The sequence below is a fragment of the Podarcis muralis genome, chromosome 11, assembly GCF_964188315.1.
Source record: "Podarcis muralis chromosome 11, rPodMur119.hap1.1, whole genome shotgun sequence".
Classification (NCBI taxonomy): Eukaryota; Metazoa; Chordata; class Lepidosauria; order Squamata; family Lacertidae; genus Podarcis; species Podarcis muralis.
Genome location: NC_135665.1, coordinates 45,047,884 through 45,073,659, shown reverse-complemented (window position 1 = coordinate 45,073,659; position 25,776 = coordinate 45,047,884). Strand labels below are relative to the sequence as shown.

The 25,776-nt window shown below is 42.1% G+C and overlaps 1 protein-coding gene across 1 annotated transcript in view; it reads left to right on the top strand.

Moving 5' to 3' along the window:
- ITGA2 (integrin subunit alpha 2) overlaps positions 1-25,776 on the top strand; it is a 64,621-nt gene that overhangs the window by 7,441 nt on the left and 31,404 nt on the right. Inside the window, exons 2-14 of the mRNA XM_028748457.2 lie at positions 7,774-7,897; positions 10,722-10,831; positions 12,064-12,155; positions 18,279-18,393; positions 18,506-18,633; positions 18,978-19,126; positions 19,415-19,565; positions 21,094-21,259; positions 21,524-21,597; positions 22,417-22,558; positions 23,989-24,134; positions 24,348-24,491; positions 25,231-25,434. Coding sequence (XP_028604290.2) covers positions 7,774-7,897; positions 10,722-10,831; positions 12,064-12,155; positions 18,279-18,393; positions 18,506-18,633; positions 18,978-19,126; positions 19,415-19,565; positions 21,094-21,259; positions 21,524-21,597; positions 22,417-22,558; positions 23,989-24,134; positions 24,348-24,491; positions 25,231-25,434 — 1,745 coding nt within the window. The remainder of the gene's footprint in view (positions 1-7,773; positions 7,898-10,721; positions 10,832-12,063; positions 12,156-18,278; positions 18,394-18,505; positions 18,634-18,977; positions 19,127-19,414; positions 19,566-21,093; positions 21,260-21,523; positions 21,598-22,416; positions 22,559-23,988; positions 24,135-24,347; positions 24,492-25,230; positions 25,435-25,776) is intronic.

Below are 25,776 nucleotides of genomic sequence, written 5' to 3'. Positions count from 1 at the left end.
TCCTTAAAGGTTTACCTAAAAGTATTTTAGGCAAACAATGTACAGAAATGTGTGTGTTTTTCTGCTGGTTTCCGTATGATGACATTTCCTTTACTTCCTTTTGAGGGCAATGCTTCATAATTCCATGAGGTGCAGCATGAGGTTGCAACACAAAGGGAACATCAGCAAATTATTATTATTATTATTATTATTATTATTATTATTATTATTATTTCTACCCTGCCCATCTGGCTGGGTTTCCCCAGCCACTCTGGGCGGCTTTCAATAGAACATTAAACTTCAAACATTCAGAATAAAACTTCAAACATTAAAAATCACTTCTCTCTCCTTCCCCTGCCCGCTTCCAAGTGGACACTTGGAAATGCTTTGCATACATGTTCGGACTTCTTTGGACCCAACCATTTGTATGGCGGTGACCATTTTGCACATGTCCAATTGATGCATGGCCATGACACATGGGTATTTTGGGACCTGGAAGGGCGTAGAACTGGGGCAGAATGGGGGAAGGGCATGGGCTCCACCAATGCATGTGGGAGCCAGGAACGGACCACCCCCGCAAAATGGTTGCTGCCTATACTATGACTTTATTGAATAGTATTAATCATTTTGATTAATGATTTCTGACATTTTCTGACATTTTGAATTACTACGACTTTATTGAATTGTATCATTTTGCTGAATTTGTTGTTGTTTTCTTTATGTTATTGTGTTTGATAGTATAGTAGTTGCAATGTTTGTTTTTAATGGTATTGTGATTATTGTGAGCTTCTTTGTTGGAAAATTGGAATGTAAATATAAATATAAAATCATATTTATATGCTTACTATTTTTAAATAAAGGCGTTGGGCTCTCCTTTGCTGGAACTGCTATTTATTCATCTATAACATTTATATCCTACCTTTTCACAACCACTCAGTAAACCTTATGCCAGGTGGGGATTTGAACCCTGGTCTTCCAGTCCAACTCTTAATAGCTATGCAGGAGGAGGGTACATGGTCAGGGATGCTGTAGTTGTGAGATTCCTGCACCAAGCTGCTTTATCATTCTGTGATTCTAAGTTATTTTTCTGGCACAATATTAGAAAGTTGCACATAAAGTCAATTGACTTTTGCTGTTATCCAGCAAAACAATGCCTTACTGTACTCTGACAACTGCCATTCAACAGTAGGAAATAGGAAATAAGCAGCTGGTGTTACTAACAGGTGTGTACAGGGTACAAAGTACAGGAAGGTAAGATGGGAAGGTTGAGGAGAGAAGGATATGTAAATTCTATTGAGAGAAATGTAAGTGTCACAGTACTAGCAAAAAATCCTAGCTTGTAGATCTGTATAGCATTGTTCCTTGCTTGAAATTCAGATGCTCAGTGACTTGGCACTCTATAAATGTAAATTTAAAAAGAAGAAGGCCTTATTTGTTTAGAGGCTAAAAATAAGTATGAAGCAAACTTAGCTCACTCTTTTTTTTAGTACAGATATTATATATGATTTCCTGTGCATTGCAATTTAATTCAAAACTACAAACCAGTTAAAAAATCCTAGAACAAAATATACCCACATTCCGTTTGCATCACATTTTGTGTACATTCAGCAAACCTAGAGTTATAAATAATTTCTAGCAAATAGTTCACTTCTGCACCAGTACTGTTATTGATCTGTTTAGTTAGGAAGGCAAATGCTGTCACGATGTTTCACTTCATTTGTTTGGGTTCACTGGATCAGGTCATAAACAAAATCTTGCCAAATTGATTAAGAATGGGGGCAGCTCTTCACCTCCAGTTGGTTTTTTATAAAGACTAGTTTTCAAGTTGTGATTTAGGAGCACCCTCTCAAACCATCTGCAGCATGATGAATTGCAGGCAGACTCTCATAATAATCCATACAAAGCTCTAATTCAGAGGAGACCTCATCTAACTTCAATGATTTTAATTTTTTAATTTAATAATTTTTATTGCACTAGCCAAAGGCCATGGCAGCATCCAAAGAATGAAAAAAGCAGTCACTACATATGCAGTAGAACCATGATCAAATCCACCAAAAATTTCTTGTTATGCAGAATAAAAAACAATTTTCAAACAAAATTTGCAAATTAGATCTCAGAGTCCCCTTTGCAATTGACCGCTAACCCATTCAGTTCTTTCTTCCTAAACTTCCTAGCTGCCAAGGCATAGAGAGCCACCTTATAAGTCACAGAGTCATCAGTATCACTCAGCTGCCATTTCACCCTCTCTGCCCTGGTTAGATTTGAAGGATCAGGTGCGCAGCCTGGGAGTCATTTTGGACTCACAACTGTCCATAGAGGCGCAGGTCAATTCTGTGTCCAGGGCAGCTGTCTACCAGCTCCATCTGGTACACAGGCTGAAACCCCTACCTGCCCGCAGACTGTCTCGCCAGAGTGGTGCATGCTCTGGTTATCTCCCGCTTGGACTACTGCAATGCATTCTACCTTTGAAGGTGGGTACCTTTGAAGGTGACCCAGAAACTGCAATTAATCCAGAACGCGGCAGTTAGACTGGTGACTAGGAGTGGCCACCAGGACCATATAACACCGGTCCTCAGAGATCTGCATTGGCTCCCAGTACGTTTCCGAGCACAATTCAAAACATTGGTGCTGACCTTTAAAGCCCTAAACGGCCTCAGTCCTGTATACCTGAAGGAGCGTCTCCACACCCATCGTTCAGCCCGGACACTGAGATCCAGAGCCGAGGGCCTTCTGGTGGTTCCCTCATTGTTCAGCCCGGACACTGAGATCCAGAGCCAAGGGCCTTCTGGCGGTTCCCTCATTGCGAGAAGTGAGGTTACAGGGAACCAGACAGAGGGCCTTCTCGGTAGTGGCGCCCGCCCTGTGGAACGTCCTCCCAGATGTCAAGGAAATAAGCAACTATCCTATTTTTAAATGACATCTGAAGGCAGCCCTGTTTAGGCAAGTTTTTAATATTTAATGCTGTATTGTTTTTAATACTCGATTGGGAGCCACCCAGAGTGGCTGGGGAAACTCAGCCAGATGTGTGGGGTATAAATAATAAATTGATATTATTATATTATTATTATGATTTATGGAGGTAAGGAAGGTAGAAAAAGTCAGGGGCTGACAAGTGGTGGGGAAGGAACAGGGTTAAGTCAGGAAATCATGGTGGAGTCTTAACAAGGTGGCAGGTGGCTCAGGAAAGCTGTTTACTTGCTTAGTTTCATTTATGAATTGCTTCCAATAAAACATCCCAAAGCAATTTAACCATAATAACAATCACAGTAAAAACAATTTCAGGTCTGGTACAGATACAGACTGGCATTAAAATCTTCATTCTAAAGGCTTGTTGCAAATAGAAGGCCCTAAATAGGCACCAAAAAGATAATTGAGACGGTGACTGTTAGATGTGTGAACTTTTCAAGTGTTTAAAGTGATGGGTGATATGAATGTTCTTTCTTTGATCTCTAATGGATGCTTCACACATAAAAGACATAGCTGTTGTAGTCAGACGAACATATGAACTTGACCTTAGCTGGTTGTAGCTAAAGACAGCTATAAATTCAGCTTTTAAATTCAGCGTTTGCTAAGCAAGGGTCCATGCTCATTGAATGCTGGAAACATAGTGGGCTTGAAAGGGGGGAAAGGCATTACTAATTGATAAATATAAAGGACATGAATATATTTTCAACTGTGTTCTGATGGGAAACTGGTCTATAATTTTATAAAAATATGCTAAGCTGTAGTCCCAAAGCCTCACTTACAAACAAGAAGACATCTTAAAAATCAGCTGAAAGTATACCATTTGATGGTGATAGCGGACAAACATTGGAGCTTCACAGAGTACTACCAACCCAAGACTGTAAAAAAGAGTTTACATCTTCAGTCCAGACTGTCAACACAGCATAGCCTTGACTTGCCTGGGAATGCCAAACACCGTTGTGTTGTCCAGGAAGTTCTTATATCTAAGCAGTTTGTGTCCTCATTTTAAAAAGTCCCGAATTCCCACAACAAATCTGAGTGTTTCGTTCTTGGAAACACTAGTTGCTTCATCAGATCTCCCTGTTTTCATTTTATTTTCATGAGGTCTTCCTTGGCCACTGGGCGCAGCTTGAACCAATCAACATATAAACTGTGGGTGCCATGTGCATATACTATGCATCTTAATAAGGGTCACCACTCTTAAAAGAAACAAACAATTCTTCTCTGATCAGCTGCCCTTGTGTTATATTGAGTAAGGAAAACAGTGCCTGGCCTTCAGGGCTTTCAGTCTGAGCTGTACAATTCCCCACAGGAGCCCAGTGGTTATTTTCCAAGAGCTGCTCATTGACCAACCCCTTGCATCTGAAACGTCAGTAAAAGATTTGTAAGTGGTTGTGACTATTTCAAGGAGGAGTGTTTGGAAAATGACTGCATTATTATGTCTCTTGCTGTCCTCCTACACAATTCCAGTCCAGCAGTTAATGAGACAGGAAGTGGGGTTGTGTGGGGGTTTTTTGGTAGTTTATCTTTAGATGACAAATTATTTCACTCAGTAGCAATTTTGCATGAGCCCATATATAGATATGCTTAGTGTTATTACTGTATTACTTCCTGTGGGCATTAAAAGTTTACATGCTCCAGCTTTGTTGAATTTGCTGCCCGTGGGCTGGGTTCAACGTCACTCTGTGAAGAAAGGTCTGTCTGCACAAGCATTGCCAGCTTGCTGGAAGGAATTGCCTCTCTTCCCTTTCCCCTTCCTCCTTCAAGCTGTTCTGGGAGTTCTCCTGATCCCCTCCCCTCGAGAGAATTCTGGGAGAAAGACCCATTGAATGAGCACAAGCCCCTGTGGCTTTGTTTAGTGAATCCCATCCTATATCAGGAGTTCCATAGAACAGATGGTATTCAATGCTAGTCCCACTCAAAGTAGGCCCATTGAAGTTAATGAATATGGCTAAGAGGTTCCGTAATTTCAATGGGTCTACTTTGAGTAGGACTTGGTTGACTACAGCCTCATAATTATGGGCTGAATTCAACTGACTGTTACTCAAAGTAGATCCATTATGATTGCTGGCCATGTCCAACTTTAGACCCATTGATTTCAGTGGGACTACTCTGAGTAAAAGCTAGTGGACTATAACCCTGTTAAATAGTCTCAGAGACTTCCTTTAGCAGAGAAAATGATAGCCTGGAGGGTGTACCATTTATTGTTAGCCTGAAGTGTTTACATTCTGATCCTTAAAAAGCATACTGTGTGCAAAGTTCATTCTGCTGTTATAACTAAGGTGGAATCTACACACATATTAAAAGAACACTCTGAAAATGCTTTTAAAAAATCATTTTGAAAAATATGTTGAATTTGGCATAGCTGATTGTCGCCATCTAATGTCACATTTGTATATTGGCGCTGTGGGTTAAACCACAGAGCCTAGAACTTGCTGATCAGAAGGTTGGCGGTTCAAATCCCCACGACGGGGTGAGCTCCCGTTGCTCAGTGCTTGCTCCTGCCAACCTAGCAGTTTGAAAGCACGTCAAAGTGCAAGTAGATAAATAGGTACTGCTCCAGCGGGAAGGTAAACGGCATTTCCATGCACTGCTCTGGTTCACCAGAAGCGGCTTAGTCATGCTGGCCACATGACCCGGAAGCTGTACTCCAGCTCTCTCGGCCAATAAAGCGAGATGAGTGCCGCAATCCCAGAGTCGGTCACAACTGGACTTAATGGTCAGGGGTCCCTTTACCTTTACCTTTAACTGAGTCCTAATTCTGCATACTGTTGAAGGCACCCCTTATCTTGCTTTGTTGCTTGCAGTTTCTCATTTATGTAATACCTTCTTAATACCTTTTACATATTGCTATCTGGGCACCACATTTTAAGAAGGACATTGACAAACAGGAGTTTGCCCAGAGGAGGCAACTAGGATGCTGAGTGGTCCATTCTAGTCCCCATAGGGTCTGAGGACCAGTTGAAACTGCTGTATTGACAGGACAATACAAACCCAAGATCTATCGGGATAAGGAAGTTAGGAGCTGGTCAGTCTTAAACCAGCCAATCCCCAGTGTAGCTGAGATATGCCAGCATAAGAAGAGTTTGGATTTGATATCCCGCCTTTCACTCCCCTTCAGGAGTCTCAAAGCAGCTAACATTCTCCTTTCCCTTCCTCCCCCACAACAAAACTCTGTGAGGTGAGTGGGGCTGAGAGACTTCAAAGAAGTGTGACTGGCCCAAGGTCACCCAGCAGCTACATGTGGAGAAGCGGAGACGCGAACCCGGTTCCCCAGATTACGAGACTACCCATAAACCCAACATCTTGGCTCAGCTGGAGCTACACAGATTCAACACCCTTGTCCCTGGAGAGCAGGGACTCAGCCAACTGAGCTGTGATTGGATGACTTTATGCTGGTGTAAAATGGTTGGTGGAGGCAGGACCATGCAAGGGGGGTGGTTAACTCTATTCAGCTTGATCACATGAGAAGAGGAAATTAATGAGATAAAGCTGTCTTCATATATCTGGAGGGCACACAGAAGGTGGAACAGACTTCTTCTATGTTTCTCCAGAGGTCAGGACTAGAACCAGTGGGAGGAAATGGAAAGGAAGCCACTTTCAGATAAACATTAGGACAGACTTCCTAACAGGAAGAGGAGTTTGACTGCCTTGGGAGGCAAGCTCATCTTTGTTGAAGATACTTAAGCAGTGACTGGACAATTGTATTTCAAGGATGCTATACACCCATCCTTCACTTACAGAGTCAGCATTGAGCAGGGGTCAGCTCTAACATTTTAAGATCCTATGTATGCAAAACCATCCCTTGAGGCAGAGTGCTGTCACTTACGTTTTTCACATGAGGAATTGAAGCCAGTGTCTTTGACCCTAGAGGTCCCGGGCCCTAAGGAAGTCAGATTAGCCTCAACCAGAGCCAGGGCCTTTTCAACACTGGCTCCGGCCTGGTGGAACGCTCTGTCTCATGAGACCAGGGCCCTGCAGGATCTGATTTCTTTCTGCAGAGCCTGTAAGACAGAGTTGTTCCACCTGGCCTTTGGCTTGGAATCAACTTGATCCCCTTCCCCTTTATCCTTTTTCCTTTCTCCTTCTGTGATGGAACCCGTATTTGGGGACTTCCCTGGCTTTTTTTCTGACCCACGTAGGACCAGTCTGGATAGTTAGCCTTGGTGAAGTTTTTGATTTGAGTTTCTACTGAAATGAGGCTGCATTTTAATGTTGTATTTTAATATTGTTTTTTAAGTTGTATTTCAATCAATTGTTTTTATACCTGGTGTTAGCCGCCCTGAGCCTCGTCTTGGCTGGGGAGGGTGGGGTATAAATTTTTTTTATTATTATTATTTTCAGGGCTAGGGTTTTTATTTTTTAGAACAATAACAATATCTGCTCGAGCTGCTTTATTCAGCCCCAGTACCATTTGTGGGAATACACTAATGTGCCATGCCCTGCTTGTGGGTTCCCCATGGGTTGGCCATCTGATATGAACAGAATGTTGGACTAGATAAGCCTTTGGTCTGATCCAACGAGGCCCTTCCTGTGTTCTTATGCTGGTGCCTTTCCCAGTGCAGTTGTGGAAATGAGATATATACCCGCAGTGCTGTTTTTCAAGGAAAAAGAGGTGCCGGAACTCACCATGACTGAGGCCTTGTTCTCTTGTAATGGCAATGGCACTCACCTGAGTGGTGCCAGAACTGAGTTCCGGTGAGTTCTGGCTCAAAAAAAGCCCTGTATACCCACATGCTGAGCAGAACCGGCATGAAGAACCAGGAGTATGTTGGCTTATTTTCTTAATTGTTCTATTATGGTCATATAAATCACTCTTCCTCTCAATAGGCATCTTTGAAAACCGCTGTGAAGCATACAACGTTGGGCTCCAAGGAGCAAGAGTATTTTCTGGCCCCTCGAGTGAACAATTCGGATATACAGTCCAACAGCTTATAAATCAAGAAGGCAAATGGTAAGCATTTCCTGCTCTTCATTCATAGTGCAGGGAGAAAAGCAGAGGGCAACTATATTAGGAACACAGGAAGGTGCCTTATACCGAATCAGACCCAGCAGCCCATCTGGTTCACTATTGTCTACACTGACAATTTCTGATGGGTGTCTGGGGATCAAACTTGGGAACTTCTGCAAATCGGTTGGTTATGTAGGGGATGAGGTAATTTTTCAGGATACCTGAAAGATACCTGCCCCAGTGAGCAGTTGAGCTCAGGCCCAGGGGTTAAGTATGGCTTTTCTCTCTGACCCTTAGGGCTCTCCCCAGGCCACACATCTTGCTAGCTCATCTTGCCTTCCTGGAATGTGTCCTTGAACTATGCTGATGCCTCTTGCTTGCCTGAATAGAGGGCATAGGTGTGTGTAGGACTTCTGCAAGGTGGAAATAAGACATACTGGACAAAGGCATGTAATGCTCCATCTGCTTTTGCCTCTGGCCATGCCAGGACTGGCTTGCAGGCCCTGAAGCATTGTCCATGAGGGACAGTCCCTTGGACTGTAAAATAATGTTTCACACCCTTGTGCTAAGGCAAGCTACCATTGGATGCAACCCCTAGTAATGCTAATCTGACCTTTTCATGCTAATATTTTACCACATAAGAACAACATATTGAAAACGGGGGTTTTCAGAACTAGAACAGTTGAATTTAAAAGTCTATGCTAAACTTTTTAGGTGTTGTTTTTTTGCTTATTCAGTGAGTGTTTCCTGATTGGGCCACTCTGTCAATAGAAATTTAACTGGTGCTTCTAAATTGCATCACCTTGGCTTGTTGATTAATTTCTTTGTCAACTTTCTTTTAAACAATGCAAGGAAAAGAGAAAGGAGTGCCAACAACTGCAGATCGCAAAGGATTCAAAATTGACTTTGTGTTTGCACAGGATTTAAAGTTGACTTTGTGCTGCACCCATTTCTGATTCGGAGCTACGTCACAATTTGGCTCCTACAAGTAACTCATTGTACTTTCATCTTCTCCCTCCCACGGTCTGCTGTATGTTTGCAGTTGCGTCTGTTTAGTTGTGGACTTCCTAAAATCCAGACCCATTAAAAGAATATTTAGTGGAATGATGCTTAGAAAGGTGACTAATAGTACTCCACAGTAGTATTGTACATTTAGTCATAGCATTGTGTAAGGTAGGACAGGAAGTTCATAGAACAGCAGAATCAGAGTATAACGTAAACAGCAAGCAAGCCAAATTATCTGAGAATGGGGAACCAGTGACCCTCCAGGTATTGCTGAAATGCAGCTCCCAACGTCTCAGACCATTGGCTATGCTGTCTGTCAGTGGTGGGCATTGAGAAGCCAACAACATCTGAAGGCCATAGGTTCCTAACCCTGAAAGAAACAAATAAGTAAATTTAGCTTCTGAGATTAACTACACTTAATTATCTGTATAGATATGGAAACTAAGATAGATGTTTCCATATTCTTTTGAGATCTTCTCTCTTTCTGCTTTTTAAAAATGTCTTGTTGTTTTTAAAAATCAAGTTGACTTTCAAGCTATTTTATGTTCTTCTGTTCTGGGTTTTAAAAAAGCTTCACAAACTGGAAATCATTTTAATCAACAGGGTCATGATTTGGTGTACTGCTATATAAAAATACCCTTTCAAAGATCACTCTTCTGAGTGACCATGTGGTGTAGGAAGAGAACTTTTTTGGGTGGTGGTGGGGGGGTGTTTTCTGGGTGTTAACTTGGAAATAGTCACAGTGACAGATTTTCCAAGTTTCCACAACTGGAATAGTAAGTAACCTTTACTTACCACTGACATAGCAAAGATTTAACCCTTCTTTGCAAAGAGGGAGGTGTGCCTCATGTAATAATTATATTGTCACTAATGCCTACTCACTAGGGTCTCAAACCCTTGGTGACTTAGGGACTTTCCCTGCATGTGAAGACAGGCTCTAGTGCATTGAGTGGACAAGATCAATAGTGGGTCCAATGGTCAAGAAGGCGGTTTCTGCATGTGCTGTAGAAGGAAGTAAGGGGCAGATGGGGCTCATCAACCTGGAAAGGTAGCGCATCTAGGAGAAGGAAAACTCTGATCCTAAACCTCCACAGCCTTGTGGGATATCTTCAGGAGAAGAAAAGGCTAAAGAGTAAGCTACACAAATTGGGAGTAGAGTCCCTAAGACAGTTGAAGGGTGCCTTGTACACCTCCTTCCTGCAACTCTTGCAGCCCAACTGGTGCCAAATGCATTGCTCTGCTTTCCTTTGGACCACATCAGCGAGGCTGAGAGGCAGGTCTTGTCATCTAGGCAGCCCAGGACCTCCATAAACACTGCCCAGGCTTCTGCCCCAGAGAGATCACTCTGGTGCTGTTAACACAGCAGTTTGACTTCACCCATGGAGGCGCGCTCCATTGTCTCTTGAGGTGGATGGATGCCAACAATAATGCCTACTCCCTAGTTGATGCAAGTCACTCACACAAGTGAAAATGAGGTAGTAAAATTGGCTAGATGTTACCATGTAAAAAATGAACTGGCCAGAAGGAACGCAAAATTATAAATACATTTCTGCCATATGATGAATACTCAGTATGTTGCATGACAGATGTTACTGACTACAGTTCCCATGATTCCTGACCATTGGCTGTGCTGTTGGGAATTGTGGCCCACAGCATCTGGCATGCAGCATGTTGACTACCCTTGTTTTACAGAGACCAAAGAAATAATCATAAATATAATTATTGTAGTAACCTTGAGCTCATACTTTCAATTACTGTTTTCAGAGTGGAGTCTTTCAACTGAAATGACCATACAGTTTGTAAAGATATGTCTGTTTTCCAGGTTGCTTGTTGGTTCACCCTGGAGTGGATATCCAGGAAACAGAATGGGCGACGTCTATAAGTGTGATGTTAATCAACCGGGAACCCAATGTTCAAAGATGAACTTGCAGAGTAAGTTCTAAATTCAGCAAATAAATTAAAGAATAAATTGTATAGCCTGCCTTTCTTCCTATGGACCTCAGCGTACGTCGTCGTCATCTTGATTATTGTGCTTCTTCTTATTTTTTCTTATCCACCCAAAGTTGGTTATAGCATATAAAAACAATTGCTAAACAGGGATGGCTCTGCTGTCATCTCTACGTATATGTAGGCTCAGTTCTATTTAGAGACTGAAAACCTACATTTTGTTTTGTGAAAGATCTGTACATAGCATGCACGGTCATATATTTTGTTCTGCTGAGTGCAGGAATAAACTTTGAGCACATCGTTGCAACTGCTTGGGGGGGGGTGCCAACTCGAATTTCTGCACATGGCAGAAATCTATGGCAATTTGCCACAAGTTGGGAAGAAATGCACATGGCCTGTGTGATAGAATTAAGAGTCCCTAGATAAGAAGTGAGGAACATTTATTTGAGCTTATGTTGTGCTCAGTAGCTCAATGTGTTTAACGCAAACCAGGGCATGGTTTGAAGGCACATGATGCAGCTAATCAGGATTGAGTATGGTTGGTGTCTGGATGGGAGATTCCCTGGGAACCTCATGTATGCTATCCTGAGTCCTATGATGGAAGAATTGCGGGATCTAATGACTGTACTAAATAAATGAAATACATAACCTTCTGTTACTAAAAATAAAGCTTTTTGCATTATTTATCCCGGCCTCAAATGGTAGTCAGAACAGTAAGGTCCTAAGTTGCTCCCTGTGCTGAGTTTCTGGGGGAAAGCAACTTCATGAATGGAGGATACTTGCCACAAACAATTTTTGAGAGCCAGCGTGGTGTAGTGGTTAAGAGCGGTGGACTCGTAATCTGGTGAACCGGGTTTGATTCCCTGCTCCTCCACATGTAGTTGCTGGGTGACCTTGGGCTAGTCACACTTCTCTGAAGTCTCTCAGCCTCACTCACCTCACAGAGTGTTTGTTGTGGGGGAGGAAGGGAAAGGAGAATGTTAGCCGCTTTGAGACTCCTTTGGTTAGTGATAAAGCGGGATATCAAATCCAAACTCTTCTTCTTCTTCTTTTTCTAATAGTTCACAGATGATGCTTATTAAGAGAGCACACATGTATTGTTTTAGGGGATTATATGGGACATAGGTAAGAGATATACAGGGTTCTGGCTGCTTACATTGAAAATGGTAGCTTGAATTTTTCTTGATTGTGTGTATTGTTGTATTGTGTCTTTTTAGCTTTCGCAAGTGTCCCAAATGCCACTGAGATAAAGAAGTATATGAATCTAGGATTAACCCTAGTAAGAAACTCAATAACCGGAGGATTTTTGGTAAGTGCTGGAGATGCAATATAAAATATAGCTTGTTTGGCAGTCAGTGGGGAAACTATAACCTTTTCTAGCTTTTCTTGGGTCCCTTCTTCAGTGCAGTTCATCCAAATGTGTTAAGATATATATTGCAGTGATAAATGGGTTTGCTTATACGTACATATAACGTCAATCCTGTTCCAACTACTCTGGCTGTTAATTAGTTTCTGGGCTCAGTTCAAAGTGCTGGTTTTTACCTATAAAGCCTTAAATGGCTCAGGACTGTCTCTCCGCTTGTAAACCAACCCAGAGCCTGCAATCATCATCTTTGTGTGCCTCATTGTGAGAGGTCCAGAGGGTGGCAACATGAGAACGGGCCTTTTCTTTGGTGGCTCCCCACTTTTGAAATGCTCTCCCCAGAGAGGCTCGCCTGGCGCCCTCGCTACATACCTTCAGGCACCAGACAAAAACATTCCTCTTCTCCCAGGCCTTTGCCTAATGAAGCAATCTATGGCCTTTTAAACTGATGGGGAGGGTATCGTTTTTGTATGCTACTATGTTGTGCATTTCTGTGTTTTTATATTGTTTCCTTTGGAGGAAGGACGGTATAGAAATTCAATAAAGAAAATAAATAAATAATAAATTTAATGTTTTTATTGTCTTCTAGTCAGCTCCAGACAAAGGCTGGAATTTGATTGTTGTTGTTTTCCTGCTGCTGTAGGTGTTGTTTCATTAGCTCATTGTTTTCATATTGTAGCATTGCAAGCAGCTGGTATTTTATTGTACGTACTTTTGTATGTTTCATTGCATTCATGTAAGTTGCCTTGAGATCTTTGGAGTGTAAGGCAATGAATAAAGAAAGAAATAATAATCATTGACCATATATCTCGTAGTGGAGGAAGTGATTAATAATAATTGCTCCTCTTAGTGCTTTGCTGCTTTTCAGAAGGATCATCGAATAGCAAGGTACTTATCTAACATATCCTACCCACAGTTGAGAAAAGCTTTCATGGAATTAAGATTTCAACAGATGCTGTCTGCTTATTTGGATGGCACATATAATCATGAAGAATGCAGCTGTTTAGGCTGGTAACTGGGACAACCTGATGGGACCATTTGCCACCAGTCCTGAAAACACATTGGCTACCAATGAGCTACTGGACTCAATTCAATTCAGTTTCTTCTTGGAATTTCAGTTTATTGTTTCTGGTGGTTTTCTAACTGGGATCAAGTCTTGCAAAGCCAATTGTCCTTAGATAAGAGAAAATAATTGCAGCTAAATACTTGGAGTTATTGTTGGCAGGGAAGAGTTTGAGTTAAACTTCTTTTTCCATCATCTAGAGTCTAGACTTTAAAATGGGATTCGTTCTTTGTTGTGCATATTGCACTGTATAATGCTGACGCACAAAATTTACAAACATTTAAAGTTGTGATCACTTTCAGAAGCATTCCCTGTGCTTCTTGGTAATGAAGTCTGAAATTATATTCCGAGAAACCTTTTAGTGCATGTTATTTGCATAGTCCTGAGAAACGTATTCAGTGTGTTGAGCTTGCATGCTGCAGATGCAACAAAAACAAGTCCCTTATGACTTGTTTGCATTATGCACAATGTTTCTTATGCTATAGAGACCAGTCTAAAGCTGCTCTAACATTTGTGGGAATTGTTTTTTTTAAAAAAAGCAGATGTACCAAAGAGTTATGCATATTGCAATACAAATACTTAAAATTTTGAACATGAATACACAAAGGGAAAGGGCTAATGTGCTGATGATATAGGAAATCAAGACAAGGCTGTAATTTTATCTGTGGCATGGATGAAAAATAGCCATTTAAATAAAAGTTTTGCAGGAGGCATACTTTGAAGGCTCTAAGTTCCAAAATTCCTATCACTGCTATGTGCCAACTCCTCCATGTGCCTATTCAGCAGAAATCATCCGGAAGGCAAGGCGCTCCAACACACCATTGCTGTGCACATATCTGAACCAACAGACCTTTACATTGCAATCCAATACCCATTTATTCAGAAGGAAGGCCCATTAAATCCAATGGGACTTCCTGCCACGTAAGCAAGTATAGGATTTCAGCTATAAACGTAATTACAGTATACTGCCTACCCTTTCCATACTGTTCTTGCCTCTGCTTTTTAATTATCATTATTTTAAAAAACAAGTTATTTGATCTATAATATTGCAACTGAAATACTTTAATAGAACTGCAGTCCAGAATCTGAAGCAGCTTTCATTGTTATGCCTCATGGAAGGGTTGCCTCTATTTTATCTCGCAGCCAATGCAATAAATAACTACAACATTATTGTGCTGTTTCTTGTGCTCCAGATATTTTAAAAGAGGCCTGGGGAACCTGTGGCCCTCCAGGTGTTGCTAGACTACAGCTCCCATCATCCCTGACCATTGGCCATTCTGGCTGGGGTGGACGGGAGTTGGGGTCCAGTAAGTTCTGGAAGGACGCAGCTTCCCCATCTCTGTGTTAAAACAACAAAAGAGATTAAGGACATGGTCCTAAATATGCTTAACAAGGGAGTGACCCCCACGGAACTCAGTGGAACTTACTTCGAGGAACAATACCATAGGATTACACTGTTGCAATGCAGTCCTATACAGTGGTACCTCGGGTTACAAACACCTCAGGTTACAAACTCCGCTAACCTGGAAGTAGCATCTCAGGTTACAAACTGCCCCAGGATGAGAATGGAAATCGCACGGCGGCAGGCCCCATTAGTGAAAGCGCGCCTCGGGTAAAGAACGGTTCCGGGTTAAGAACAGACCTCCGGAACAAATTGAGTTCGTAACCCGAGGTACCACTGTAAATCAACATACCCTCAGATTGTTGAGGATTCTTCTCACGTTCTGCCTCCACCATCTTTTCCCTTCCATTATGGTCCTAGTGCTCTTCAATGCTCAGCTCACCATGATGCACCAAAGCCCATTTCCACAGGCTTTCACATTTGCTTTATAAGTCCAGTTATAAGATAGAGTTGGACAGGAAGGCAATGGAACCTTTCCATGGGATCTCTCTACCGCTAACTCTATACAGTGGTACCTCGGGTTACAGACACTTCAGGTTGCAGACGCTTCAGGCTACAGACTCCAGTAACCCAGAAATAGTACCTTGGGTTAAGAACTTTGCTTCAGGATGAGAACAGAAATCAGTGGGGTTCACTCCTTTGTAAGTGTAACCTAAGTGATCTGTGAATAAGAAAAAAAGGTATATTAACTTCCTTTCTAAGGAAAGAAGCAGGACATTTTCCTGAAAGTATTGCTGCACAGGGAGGAGTAAATGTAACCCATTCTCCAGCAGAGCAGCCTTCCCCAACACATTGCCCTTCATCTGTTTTAAACTACAATTTCTATCAGCCCTAGCCAGCATGAGGGAAGCTGTGGTCCAAAATATATCGAAGGCACCAAGTCAGGGAAGGCTGCAGGATTGCTATAGAAGAATGTCAGACTTGCAGAATACTTTCACCTCATAATTAATTACACCCCTGATTGTAGATTTGATTCGAGTGGGGGGGGGAGGGGATGTGGCTACACCAACACCTGTTCCCAGGCTTTTACAAAGCATGGCATGATCTGAAAGGTTAGGGCTGAATTTGTTTATTGCTGGTCCTCATAAAAGAATGCAGTGAATTGAAGTAATGGAGAACTTACTAGTATAAGCTCACTAGAACGATGCCATCTTCTGGCCAGTTAATGTGAAATAAATTTAAGGGGGGAGAGGAACTACCGGTATCTATGGCTGAGACAAACAATTTCAGGTGACCTTTACTGATTTAAAATGAATTTGGGGTGTGGGGGTGTGAAAGATTTAATGAAAGGGCCCTTGCTGGTTTTTTCTGCTACCTGCTTGGGGTTCTGGTGGCGGCAATAATCCTAGTCTCCACCACTGATGGGCATTTTCCCCCTTTGCCTACAAGATGCCAGAATTAGGACAGGAACTGTTGGCCTCACTCTGATTTGGCTTCATGCCAATACTGTTGTTGTTGTTGTTGTTGTTGTTTAGTCGTTTAGTCATGTCCGACTCTTCGTGACCCCATGGACCAGAGCACGCCAGGCACCTCTGTCCTCCACTACCTCCCGCAGTTTGGTCAAACTCATGCTGGTAACCTCGAAAACACTATCCAACCATCTCGTCCTCTGTCGTCCCCTTCTCCTTGTGCCCTCCATCTTTCCCAGCATCAGGGTCTTTTCCAGGGAGTCTTCTCTTCTCATGAGGTGGCCAAAGTACTGGAGCCTCAGCTTCACGATCTGTCCTTCCAGTGAGCACTCAGGGCTGATTTCCTTAAGAATGGATGCGTTTGATCTTCTTGCAGTCCATGGGACTCTCAAGAGTCTTCTACAGCACCATAATTCAAAAGCATCAATTCTTCGGCGATCAGCCTTCTTTATGGACCAGCTCTCACTTCCATACATCCAATACTATCTGGACCCAATTTGAATGAGGGCAATGTTTTCTGGCCTCACTCTGTGACTTGTGAGTATGATACAAAATTGTGCCCAGCAGCTGAAGGAATGTCAGGGTGCTGAAGTTGTGAGACAACAGTACAGCTTAACCTAATACCTACTTCGAGATGCATAGCTTTTTACTGCTCTGCAAGTACATTAGACTTGGTATGTAGTACAGAGATGGTAGCTATTTTAGATTCCTAACATGTGTGAGCAAGACCCGAGGGCTGTGTTATTTGCCACTAATATACTGTATTTTAGGTTTGAAAGGATAAGGCTTCTGATTATCAGGGATAAAAAAAAATTCTGAAATTACTCTCCCGGGAACTGCTGTGATAAGAATGAACCAAATGGTTTTCAACACAGGCTTGGATTAATTTCCAAAGTATTTTAGCTCTAGCATGATTTGTGAACACAGCCAGTATGCTAAGTGGCAAGGATCTCCTTTATCAATGTCTTGAAGTATGCAATGTTTATAGTGTTGAACTGAGAAATGTGTAGTGTCATGCCATAGAGGCAAGGACTAGTGCAGCAAGCCATGCATGGTTCAGAGCCATTTATTATGCAAAATGGTTCACTAGATGATCATTGACAAGGTGCAGAAAATACTAGCTTAAAGGCCTCTGTCAGCCATACAATCTTGCCTATATGCTAATATCTGTTCCAGGGGGTCCTTCGCAAAAGCCCACCATTATGTTAGGCTAAGCTGTTGGTGTGACCTTCTTGGTGGTGGCCCCAGAGCTATGGAATCCCTTCCCATTGATTTGTGCACATCTGTACAGGCATTTAGGCTTTCCTCTTCAGTGTTGCCTTTAACTGAGATTCTTATTAACAGGGTTTAACACAGCAGCTACTTAAAAGTATACTGTATGCTTGGTAATTGAGGCTCCTGTATATTGCCCTGCTCTTGCATGTTGAAGCCTGAAAAAAGTGATGAAACATATTTTAAATAAACAAACAGCAGAGATCCAATTCTTAACTGAACCTGGAACCACTAACTGATTCAAACCTTAGGGCTCAGATTTTGCCCTCACAGGAACTGCAAAACTCTTACAAAAGAGACACAAAACTTTTGATTCCTGAGTATGCTAAATATTAGAAACTATCCAACTACTTAAAAGTTGGATAGAGTACATGTGGAGACGCAGGTGGTGCTGTGGTCTAAACTACTGAGCCTCTTGGGCTTCCTGATCAGGTTGGCGGTTCGAGGCCCCGTGACGGAGTGAGCTCCCGTTTCTATGTCCCAGCTCCTGCCAACCTAGCAGTTCAAAAGCACACCAGTGCAAGTAGATGAATAGGTACTGCTGCAGCGGGAAGGTAAATGGTGTTTCCGTGCACTCTGGTTTCCGTCACGGTGTTCCATTACACCAGAAACGGTTTAATCATGCTGGCCACATGACCCAGAAAGCCGTCTGTGAACAAACGCTGGCTCCCTTGGCCTGAAAGCGAGATGGGCGCTGCAACCCCATATTTGCCTTTGACTGGACTTAACCGCCCAGGGGTCCTTTACCTTTACCTAACATGTGGAGCACTCATGTATGGGTGGTCCAGACTTGTATTGAGGGAGAGACTGCACGATGCACCTTCCAGCGCAATATTTCTGTCCCACATTGTAGGAGGGAGATTAAATGCTTTGTTGTAATAGGTGCTTCTAAAGGTTTATTCCTCTTCCTCTTCTTTTTAAAGACTTGCGGCCCTTTGTGGGCACAACAGTGTGGGAGTCAGTACTATGCAACAGGGATCTGCTCTGAGTTCGGCCCAAATTTCCAGATCATGAGAAGTTTCTCCCCTGCTGTGCAAAGTAAGTACTTAAGTATGATTCAGTAAGCAATTTCAATTGCTTTAAATACAAGACAAGGGACTATGCTGCTGAAATAACTGCCTCAGACTTTTTCTATCCCCTTCTTTTGCAGAATGTTCTTCTGCCATAGATGTGGTGGTGGTATGTGATGAGTCAAACAGCATTCATCCCTGGCATGCTGTATCGGATTTCTTGAAAAAGTTTGTTCAAGGTTTAGATATAGGTCCCACAAAAACTCAGGTGTGTAGAATTGGGGCACAGGCGGTAGGGTCAGCAGAACTGAAGAGCCATGCCTTATGGGGGGGTGGTGTCTTTCCTGTTAGTGCAAAGCCACCATTGGATACAGCCCACTATGTATGAGTTGGCAGTGTAAAGCTTCATTTTTTAATGTTAGGAGTGGGGAACATGTGTCCCACCCCCGCCCCTCAAATTCTGCTGAATTTAGAACTTCCATCTTCCCTGGCCATTGGCAATGCAATGCTGGCTGGAGCTAATGGGAACTGGAACTTATAGATGTATATTGCACTGGATTATTTAGTTAGTAGTATAACACTTTCCCCTCTTAATTTTATCTGAAATTCTAGGTAGGCTTGATTCAGTATGGTGTTTACCCAAGAGTAGTGTTCAACCTGAGTACTTACCAAGATAAAGGAGATGTTGTACAAGCAATGTCAAAAACCTTTCAGAACGGAGGGGTCCAAACTAATACATTCAGCGCAATTGAATATGCCAGGTAAAGCACACCGAATAGCAGCTGATGCTCAGCTAAACAGAGATCTTCTTTTTTATTTAAAACAGAACAACTCTATCACTGACAAAAAATATATATCTGTATGTGAGGGTAAATTAAAACAATGTTTGAATACTACTTTGAATGCTAATGTACTTGATATCAGCTAAGGATTTTGTAGTGATGCTGTTTTTCTGCATCTTCACTTTGTTGGTGGTAAAAGTACTACGTGAAAGCATGCGTATAAAGCAGTATTTGTATATAGTAAATCACACATGCTGCTCATTACAGACGTAACGCTTTCTCAAAAGAAGCTGGAGGGCGGCCAACAGCCTCTAAAGTCATGGTTGTTGTGACAGATGGTGAATCACATGATGGCTCGAACATGCAAGAAGTGATAACTAAATGTAATGAGGACAACATCACTAGGTTTGGCATAGCAGTAAGTAAGGCTTTCATTATTGCGACTGTAACTTTAGCCCTTGCTATCTTTAATGCATGGATTACAAGGGGACTAAAATTGAAAGGTCGGCGGTTCGAATCCCCGCGGCAGGGTGCGCTCCCGTTGTTCGGTCCCAGCGCCTGCCAACCTAGCAGTTCGAAAGCACCCCCGGGTGCAAGTAGATAAATAGGGACCGCTTACTAGCGGGAAGGTAAACGGCGTTTCCGTGTGCGGCTCTGGCTCGCCAGAGCAGCGATGTCACGCTGGCCACGTGACCTGGAAGTGTCTCCGGACAGCGCTGGCCCCCGGCCTCTTGAGTGAGATGGGCGCACAACCCTAGAGTCTGTCAAGACTGGCCCGTACGGGCAGGGGTACCTTTACCTTTACCTTTAAAATAATTGTGACAATGAGTCTAGAATGTAGCTCCTCTGTGAGGAATATTCATAAGGGATAGGGGGCGGGGGAATTGTTTGAGTCACATTTTCATGCAAACCTGCCTAGTTCACACTTCCCAAACCAATAAGCAAGCTGGACTACAGCTATTCATCAGATTTTGAACTTCTCCAAATTTTGGGATCCAGTTCTCCAACCCAAAACTCTGCAGAAAGATGCATGTATCAGTGAAACTATCGTACAAAACTGCATTATATTAGGAGAACTTGCTTGTAAACGTGTATATATTTGAGAGAGTTGCATCCATATATGTACATATTAGGATAAAGGTGCATGAAAATGCTTTTGAATTTTCACACAGACTTTTAAAGCAAAAATTTGCAAATTGGTGCAGAAATGGAGTGAACTGTACTTAAACTTGGAAAAATGGGAAGTACGGAGAAACTGAAACTGAAATATAAGTTCATCCCCAATATGCATTTGTCAAGTTCATAGCTCTATAGATGCTGCATTCTTCATACAGAAGTCTTCGGTGTGGTCTTCTAGATCCATTTCAGTCAAAAGAGATGCTTTGCGTATTCATCTTCACGCAGTTATCTGCTTCTGTGACCCACCTAATTGTAACCTCGCCAGCTGATGGGAACAACATTAAGTCTAACCACATCAGGAAAATGTCACATTTTTAAAAGTTTCCCTGATTGTGGTTTACACAAGGAAATAATTTATAGTGAGACACACATGAAGCAATGTTTGAAGCGGACATCAGTGAGAACTGCTGAAATGCCCTGAAAGTGCTATTCCCCCCCCCCCCCCAACCAGTATGACCTTAGCAGAGAAGTACACGTGGCCGAGACAGAAGTAGTAACAGGAGATAGAGGTAGTAAGAAAAGTGTAATTTCCTTTAGCAAGTCTCTTCCCCTCCAAATCCATGTACCCCCCCCCAACATGCTCACTACTGGGTTAGCATGTGGTGACTAGGTAGACAGCCCTTTTCACTTGATCTGCTATGCCCAGTAGAGGTTGTGTGAAGGGACAAAATGGAGACAAAAATGTTCTGTAACAAGTACGTAATACAGATGTATCTGAATGCTTCTTATTAAAATTCACATGAACATTCTTTCCCCTCCCCCTCAAGGTATTAGGATACTTAATTAGACAAGACATGGATACTAGAAATTTAATCAAAGAAATCAAAGGAATTGCCAGTGTTCCCACATCAAAATATTTCTTTAATGTGTCATCTGAGGCGGCACTTTTAGAAGAAGCAGGAACGTTGGGAGAGCGAATTTTCAGCATAGAAGGTACTAAAATAAAGAGTTTCCCTTTCTACTAATCAATCCTATCCAGCGCTAGCTAACCTGTTACTTGCCAGATGTTGCTGCGTTACAAACCCCCTATCATCCTTGGCTTTTGACCATGCAGGCTGGTTCTGACAGGAGTTGGAATCCAACAACATCTTTTGGGGGGGGGGCACAGGTTTCCCACCTACTGAAATCAGTGTGTCACAAAATTTATTTGTAACTGGTGATAGACATATGAGTAAACATCATTTTCCCCCCCACCAGGTACTGATCAAGGTGATTTATTCCAGTTGGAAATGTCACAAGTGGGATTCAGTGCTTCATACTTGCAGCAAAAGGTAATGAACAGCTTGTAAACCAACACTGCATTTAACTTACATTGCCAACAATACTACCTTTTTTAATATATATATATATATTATTAAGGGTTTTCTTGTTTTACAGTGTAAGTGTAATGCCTCGGGGGTTTTTTTTCCATGTAACATTTTTACAAATCCGTTTCATTTGTTGAGGCATTAGGGGGAGAAGAAGAAAAAAGGGGGGGAAAGAAAGGGGAGTGGAGGGAGGGGAGATGGATGGGGGTGGAGTCGGGTAGCAGTGTTTCTATTATGCTTAATGTATGTACCAAATAGTATGGGAAACAGCCCTACCAGAAAAATTAACTAATAAACTGAAACTGACACGGGGACAAACAGAAGAAGACACCTTCACCCCAGTATGGCTCCCCTTTATCACATACACAGCCCAACAGGACAATGACAATAATCCACCAACAGCATACAAATCAATATGGCTAACCTGATCCAAAACACCCACCCACCTCACTCACACACGAAAACAAAGATCACCACAGCCAATCACAAACAAACAATCACACCCTAGGCCAACCCCAACCTCTCTCACCACCAAAGGAACACAAGTGAACAACACAAGCACGCTGACACCAAACTCTACAATACTACCTTTTTTTACTTGAAGAAGAAACTGTTAGAATGGTAGAGAATCACAAAATGATAGAAATGTATAAGTAGAAAAGTATATTGAAAACTACTTGTGTTGGGGATGTGTCACTGCCTCTTGTGTCATTGAAAATCATTCACTGAAAATACCTGAGTATATTTTAATCCCCGTTTGCCTTTGTTTTGCTTTCTCTTAAGGAAGTAGTTCTGATGCTGGGTGCTGTGGGGGCCTATGAGTGGACTGGAACGGTGGTGCAGGAGACAGCAAAACAAGCTGCTATATTCCCCAAGGAAGCATTTGAAAAAGTTTTGCAAGACAGAAATCATACCTCCTATTTAGGTGAGGGTGGTGGTTCAAAGGGCAGAGTGAAATATTTCTCAAATGTGCTTGGGTACTCTTTATCACATTCCTGCTTTAGAACTGTGGACAGCCAATTAAAGATTTATCATTCCAGAGCATTTTCTTTTCTTTTAGATACTTGAACTTGGGAACAGTTGCCAGAAATTTCAAGCATTTGCTCTCTTTAAATGAACAGTAATTTGTCTTTTAACTAATTTATTGGTTAATAAAATACAGTTTTCTAAAAACCAATATGGGTGTTAGGAACTTGTTTTGATTCTTATCTACATGCCTTTTGAAGGAGAGAGGCTGCAGACTCATGGGGGTCCTCGATTATTCATGTGGTTTACAAGTACAAAATGAGTCTCATAAGGCAGTCACTTCAGAATTATATTGGCAAGTGATGGAGAATTCTTTCTCCTGATATCTATGATTAGTTATTATAATGGGGAAAACATCATGGACTTCAGAGCTATTTTCTTGAGATGTTACCAAGCCCTATATGCATCCATAAGCTTGCAAAAACTGTAAAGAGTTCTCAGACCAAGACTCTGGACAAGAAATAATCAAAATAGAAATAGCTGAGGCAAAAGCTATAAAATGGATTATGTGGCAGCTAAGTAAGGGCTGTGTCTGGTGGATAACTTTGCGCTAGCAGAAAGCACTTTCGCTCACAAAAAGCAGGACACCCAATTCTTGCCAATCCCTCTTACTGATTGCAGCCCCCCTCCCCAAGCCAAGTGCTGTACTGTTCCAGAGGATTTCAAACAGCCAGAAACAGCTTTTCAGTGGGTACAATGGGCTGCAGGGAGTAGGAAATATTGTCAAAATTGGGTACTTAAGGTTCCTAAAGCCCAGAATCTGGGAAAGAAAAAGACCCATAAAATCATGGGGTAGTAAATTGTGTATTTGTCAAACTAGAAATAAAGTGGCACTCCACTTCCTGGTCCATTCAGGACAAGAACAGAGGTCCCCCGGTGCCTTACCCGAGGGCTATGGAGTCTTCACATGTGTGTTAATAGTGCCGCTGTGCTTGTGTGTCTTGATGTGGGTTTTTCTGAATGCAGCTGGGTTCCACATGACAGAGAACATGAAGATGTATGTAGGGGGAACATAACACCCCCTGCTCCATCTGTTTCAGAGCCTGGCATTTAATGTGAATGGTCCCAGATCATCACTTGTCCTAAAATATATGTATCAGAGTAGTTACGCCAGCTAGCAGTGCTCGCTTGTGAAGTTTTTTCCAGCAAAGGTTGCAGCTAATCAGAACCTCCTTTCTGTAGCTGGACCAGAAGTCATAAGGACCTTGGCATGCAGCAACCGAAATAAAATCTACATTTCACTTTTAGAATACTTTTCATGCTCGGTTGCCTTTTTGAACAACTGCACCACTGTTACTTGATAACGATAACTATGACTTTGCTTTTCAGGTTATTCTGTTGCTGTTCTTTCAGCGGAAGATGCTGTCTATTTTGTTGCTGGTGCTCCACGGTCCAACTACACTGGCAGAGTGGTGGTTTATGAGATTGATGTCCACGGCAGTGTAACTATTGTTCATTCTCAAAGAGGAGAGCAGGCAAGTGCAGAAGTTGGCATTGAGTTTTCTTGTTTGTGTTATATATGTATAAATGTCACAGGCACCAGCTGCCGCGAGTAGGGTTTAAAACTGGTATTTACTTGCATTACGAGTTTGCCTTTCCAAAGTTGTGTATCTTGTCTGCACAAATTCGACTACAATGTAACTGGCACTGGCATGCGCCGTCTGATAAAAAATGTTCTGTCATTTCAGATTGGTTCCTACTTTGGTAGTGTGCTATGTTCCGTGGACGTTAATGGCGATTCAGTAACAGATGTGCTCTTGGTTGGCGCACCGATGTTCATGAATGAGTTAAAAAAAGAAGAAGGGAGAGTCTATATGTTTTCCGTCAGAAAGGTACATAAAATATATTGGGATGCCAAGAGAGTAGCTCAAAGCTCTGATGTTTTCCTAAATACTTGGTCTGTGGATAATCCAGAAATTCCATTTGGCTCTCATCCATCCAAAGCATGTATATGGGGTAACTACATGCATGGATACCTTTCAAAATGTTTGAAATTCTACTAATAGGTCATTTGATGGGCAAGGGAGAATGGGGAGATGAAATCCACTCCCTTGCAAATAGCTGATAAGTGGTGTTTTTTTTAAAAAAAATAAATAAATAAATTTCAAGCTGTCTGTACATCTTGGTGAGCTCTTGGAATGAATGGAATGGCAAGAGACCCATTTGAACACAGTATCCTTCAACCCACTGAGGATGACTTTCATTTAAACAGTCCCCTTAGTTGGATCAATTAGCCTGATAGAATGACTGCGCTATTTTACGCAGACAGCAATAATTACTGATAATATTGGGAAGTATGCAGAAGCTACATACCTTAGCAATAATTCCTGAGATGCTTAATGGAAAGTTTTTATTACTTGTGTCTGTTTTTAGGACTTCCTTTATAGTTGGCACAGCAAAAATAGACAAGGGAATAAGAATTTCCACCTCTGATTTTTCTGTTTTGTAAGAACTAGGAAATTCCATTTCTTTTTCAAAGAATTGCATTCAGGTTCAAGAATATTTGTCTAGTGTGTTTCATAAAACTCTAATGCAAGACCCCCCCCCTCTTTCTCTGGCCTTTTCTCAAAGGGCATTTTGGGCAAACAAGAACTTCTAGAAGGGCCTCAAGGGACTGAAAACACTCGGTATGGATCTGCTATCGCTGTTGCTTCAGATATCGATTTGGATGGTTTCAATGATGTGATAGTTGGAGCGCTACTAGAAAACCAGAATGCTGGTGCTATCTACATTTACAATGGTAAACAGAGGACAATACACACTAAATATTCCCAGGTAAATTACTTTTTTTTACAGAATGCTATAAATTAGGTCTGCTCCTGGTCTGAACTGTTCTCTGGTCTGAACAGTCATACCTAGACATTGGCTGTTTTGGCTGGGACTGAGGGGAGCTAGAGTCTAGCAATATTTGGTGGGCCACAGATTCCCCAACCCTGATTTAGAGTTTTGCTCAGGCTCTGAGCATGGTTATTTGTCCTCTCTTTTTGTTGGTATCTTGCATGTTTTATGGGGCCTTTTCTGTCATTACACTGTATGACTCTGAGGAACAAAATCTTTCATTGCAAATCCTAGTTCCTATTCCCATGTGAACCTCCCTGTAGTTTAAGATCAGATGAG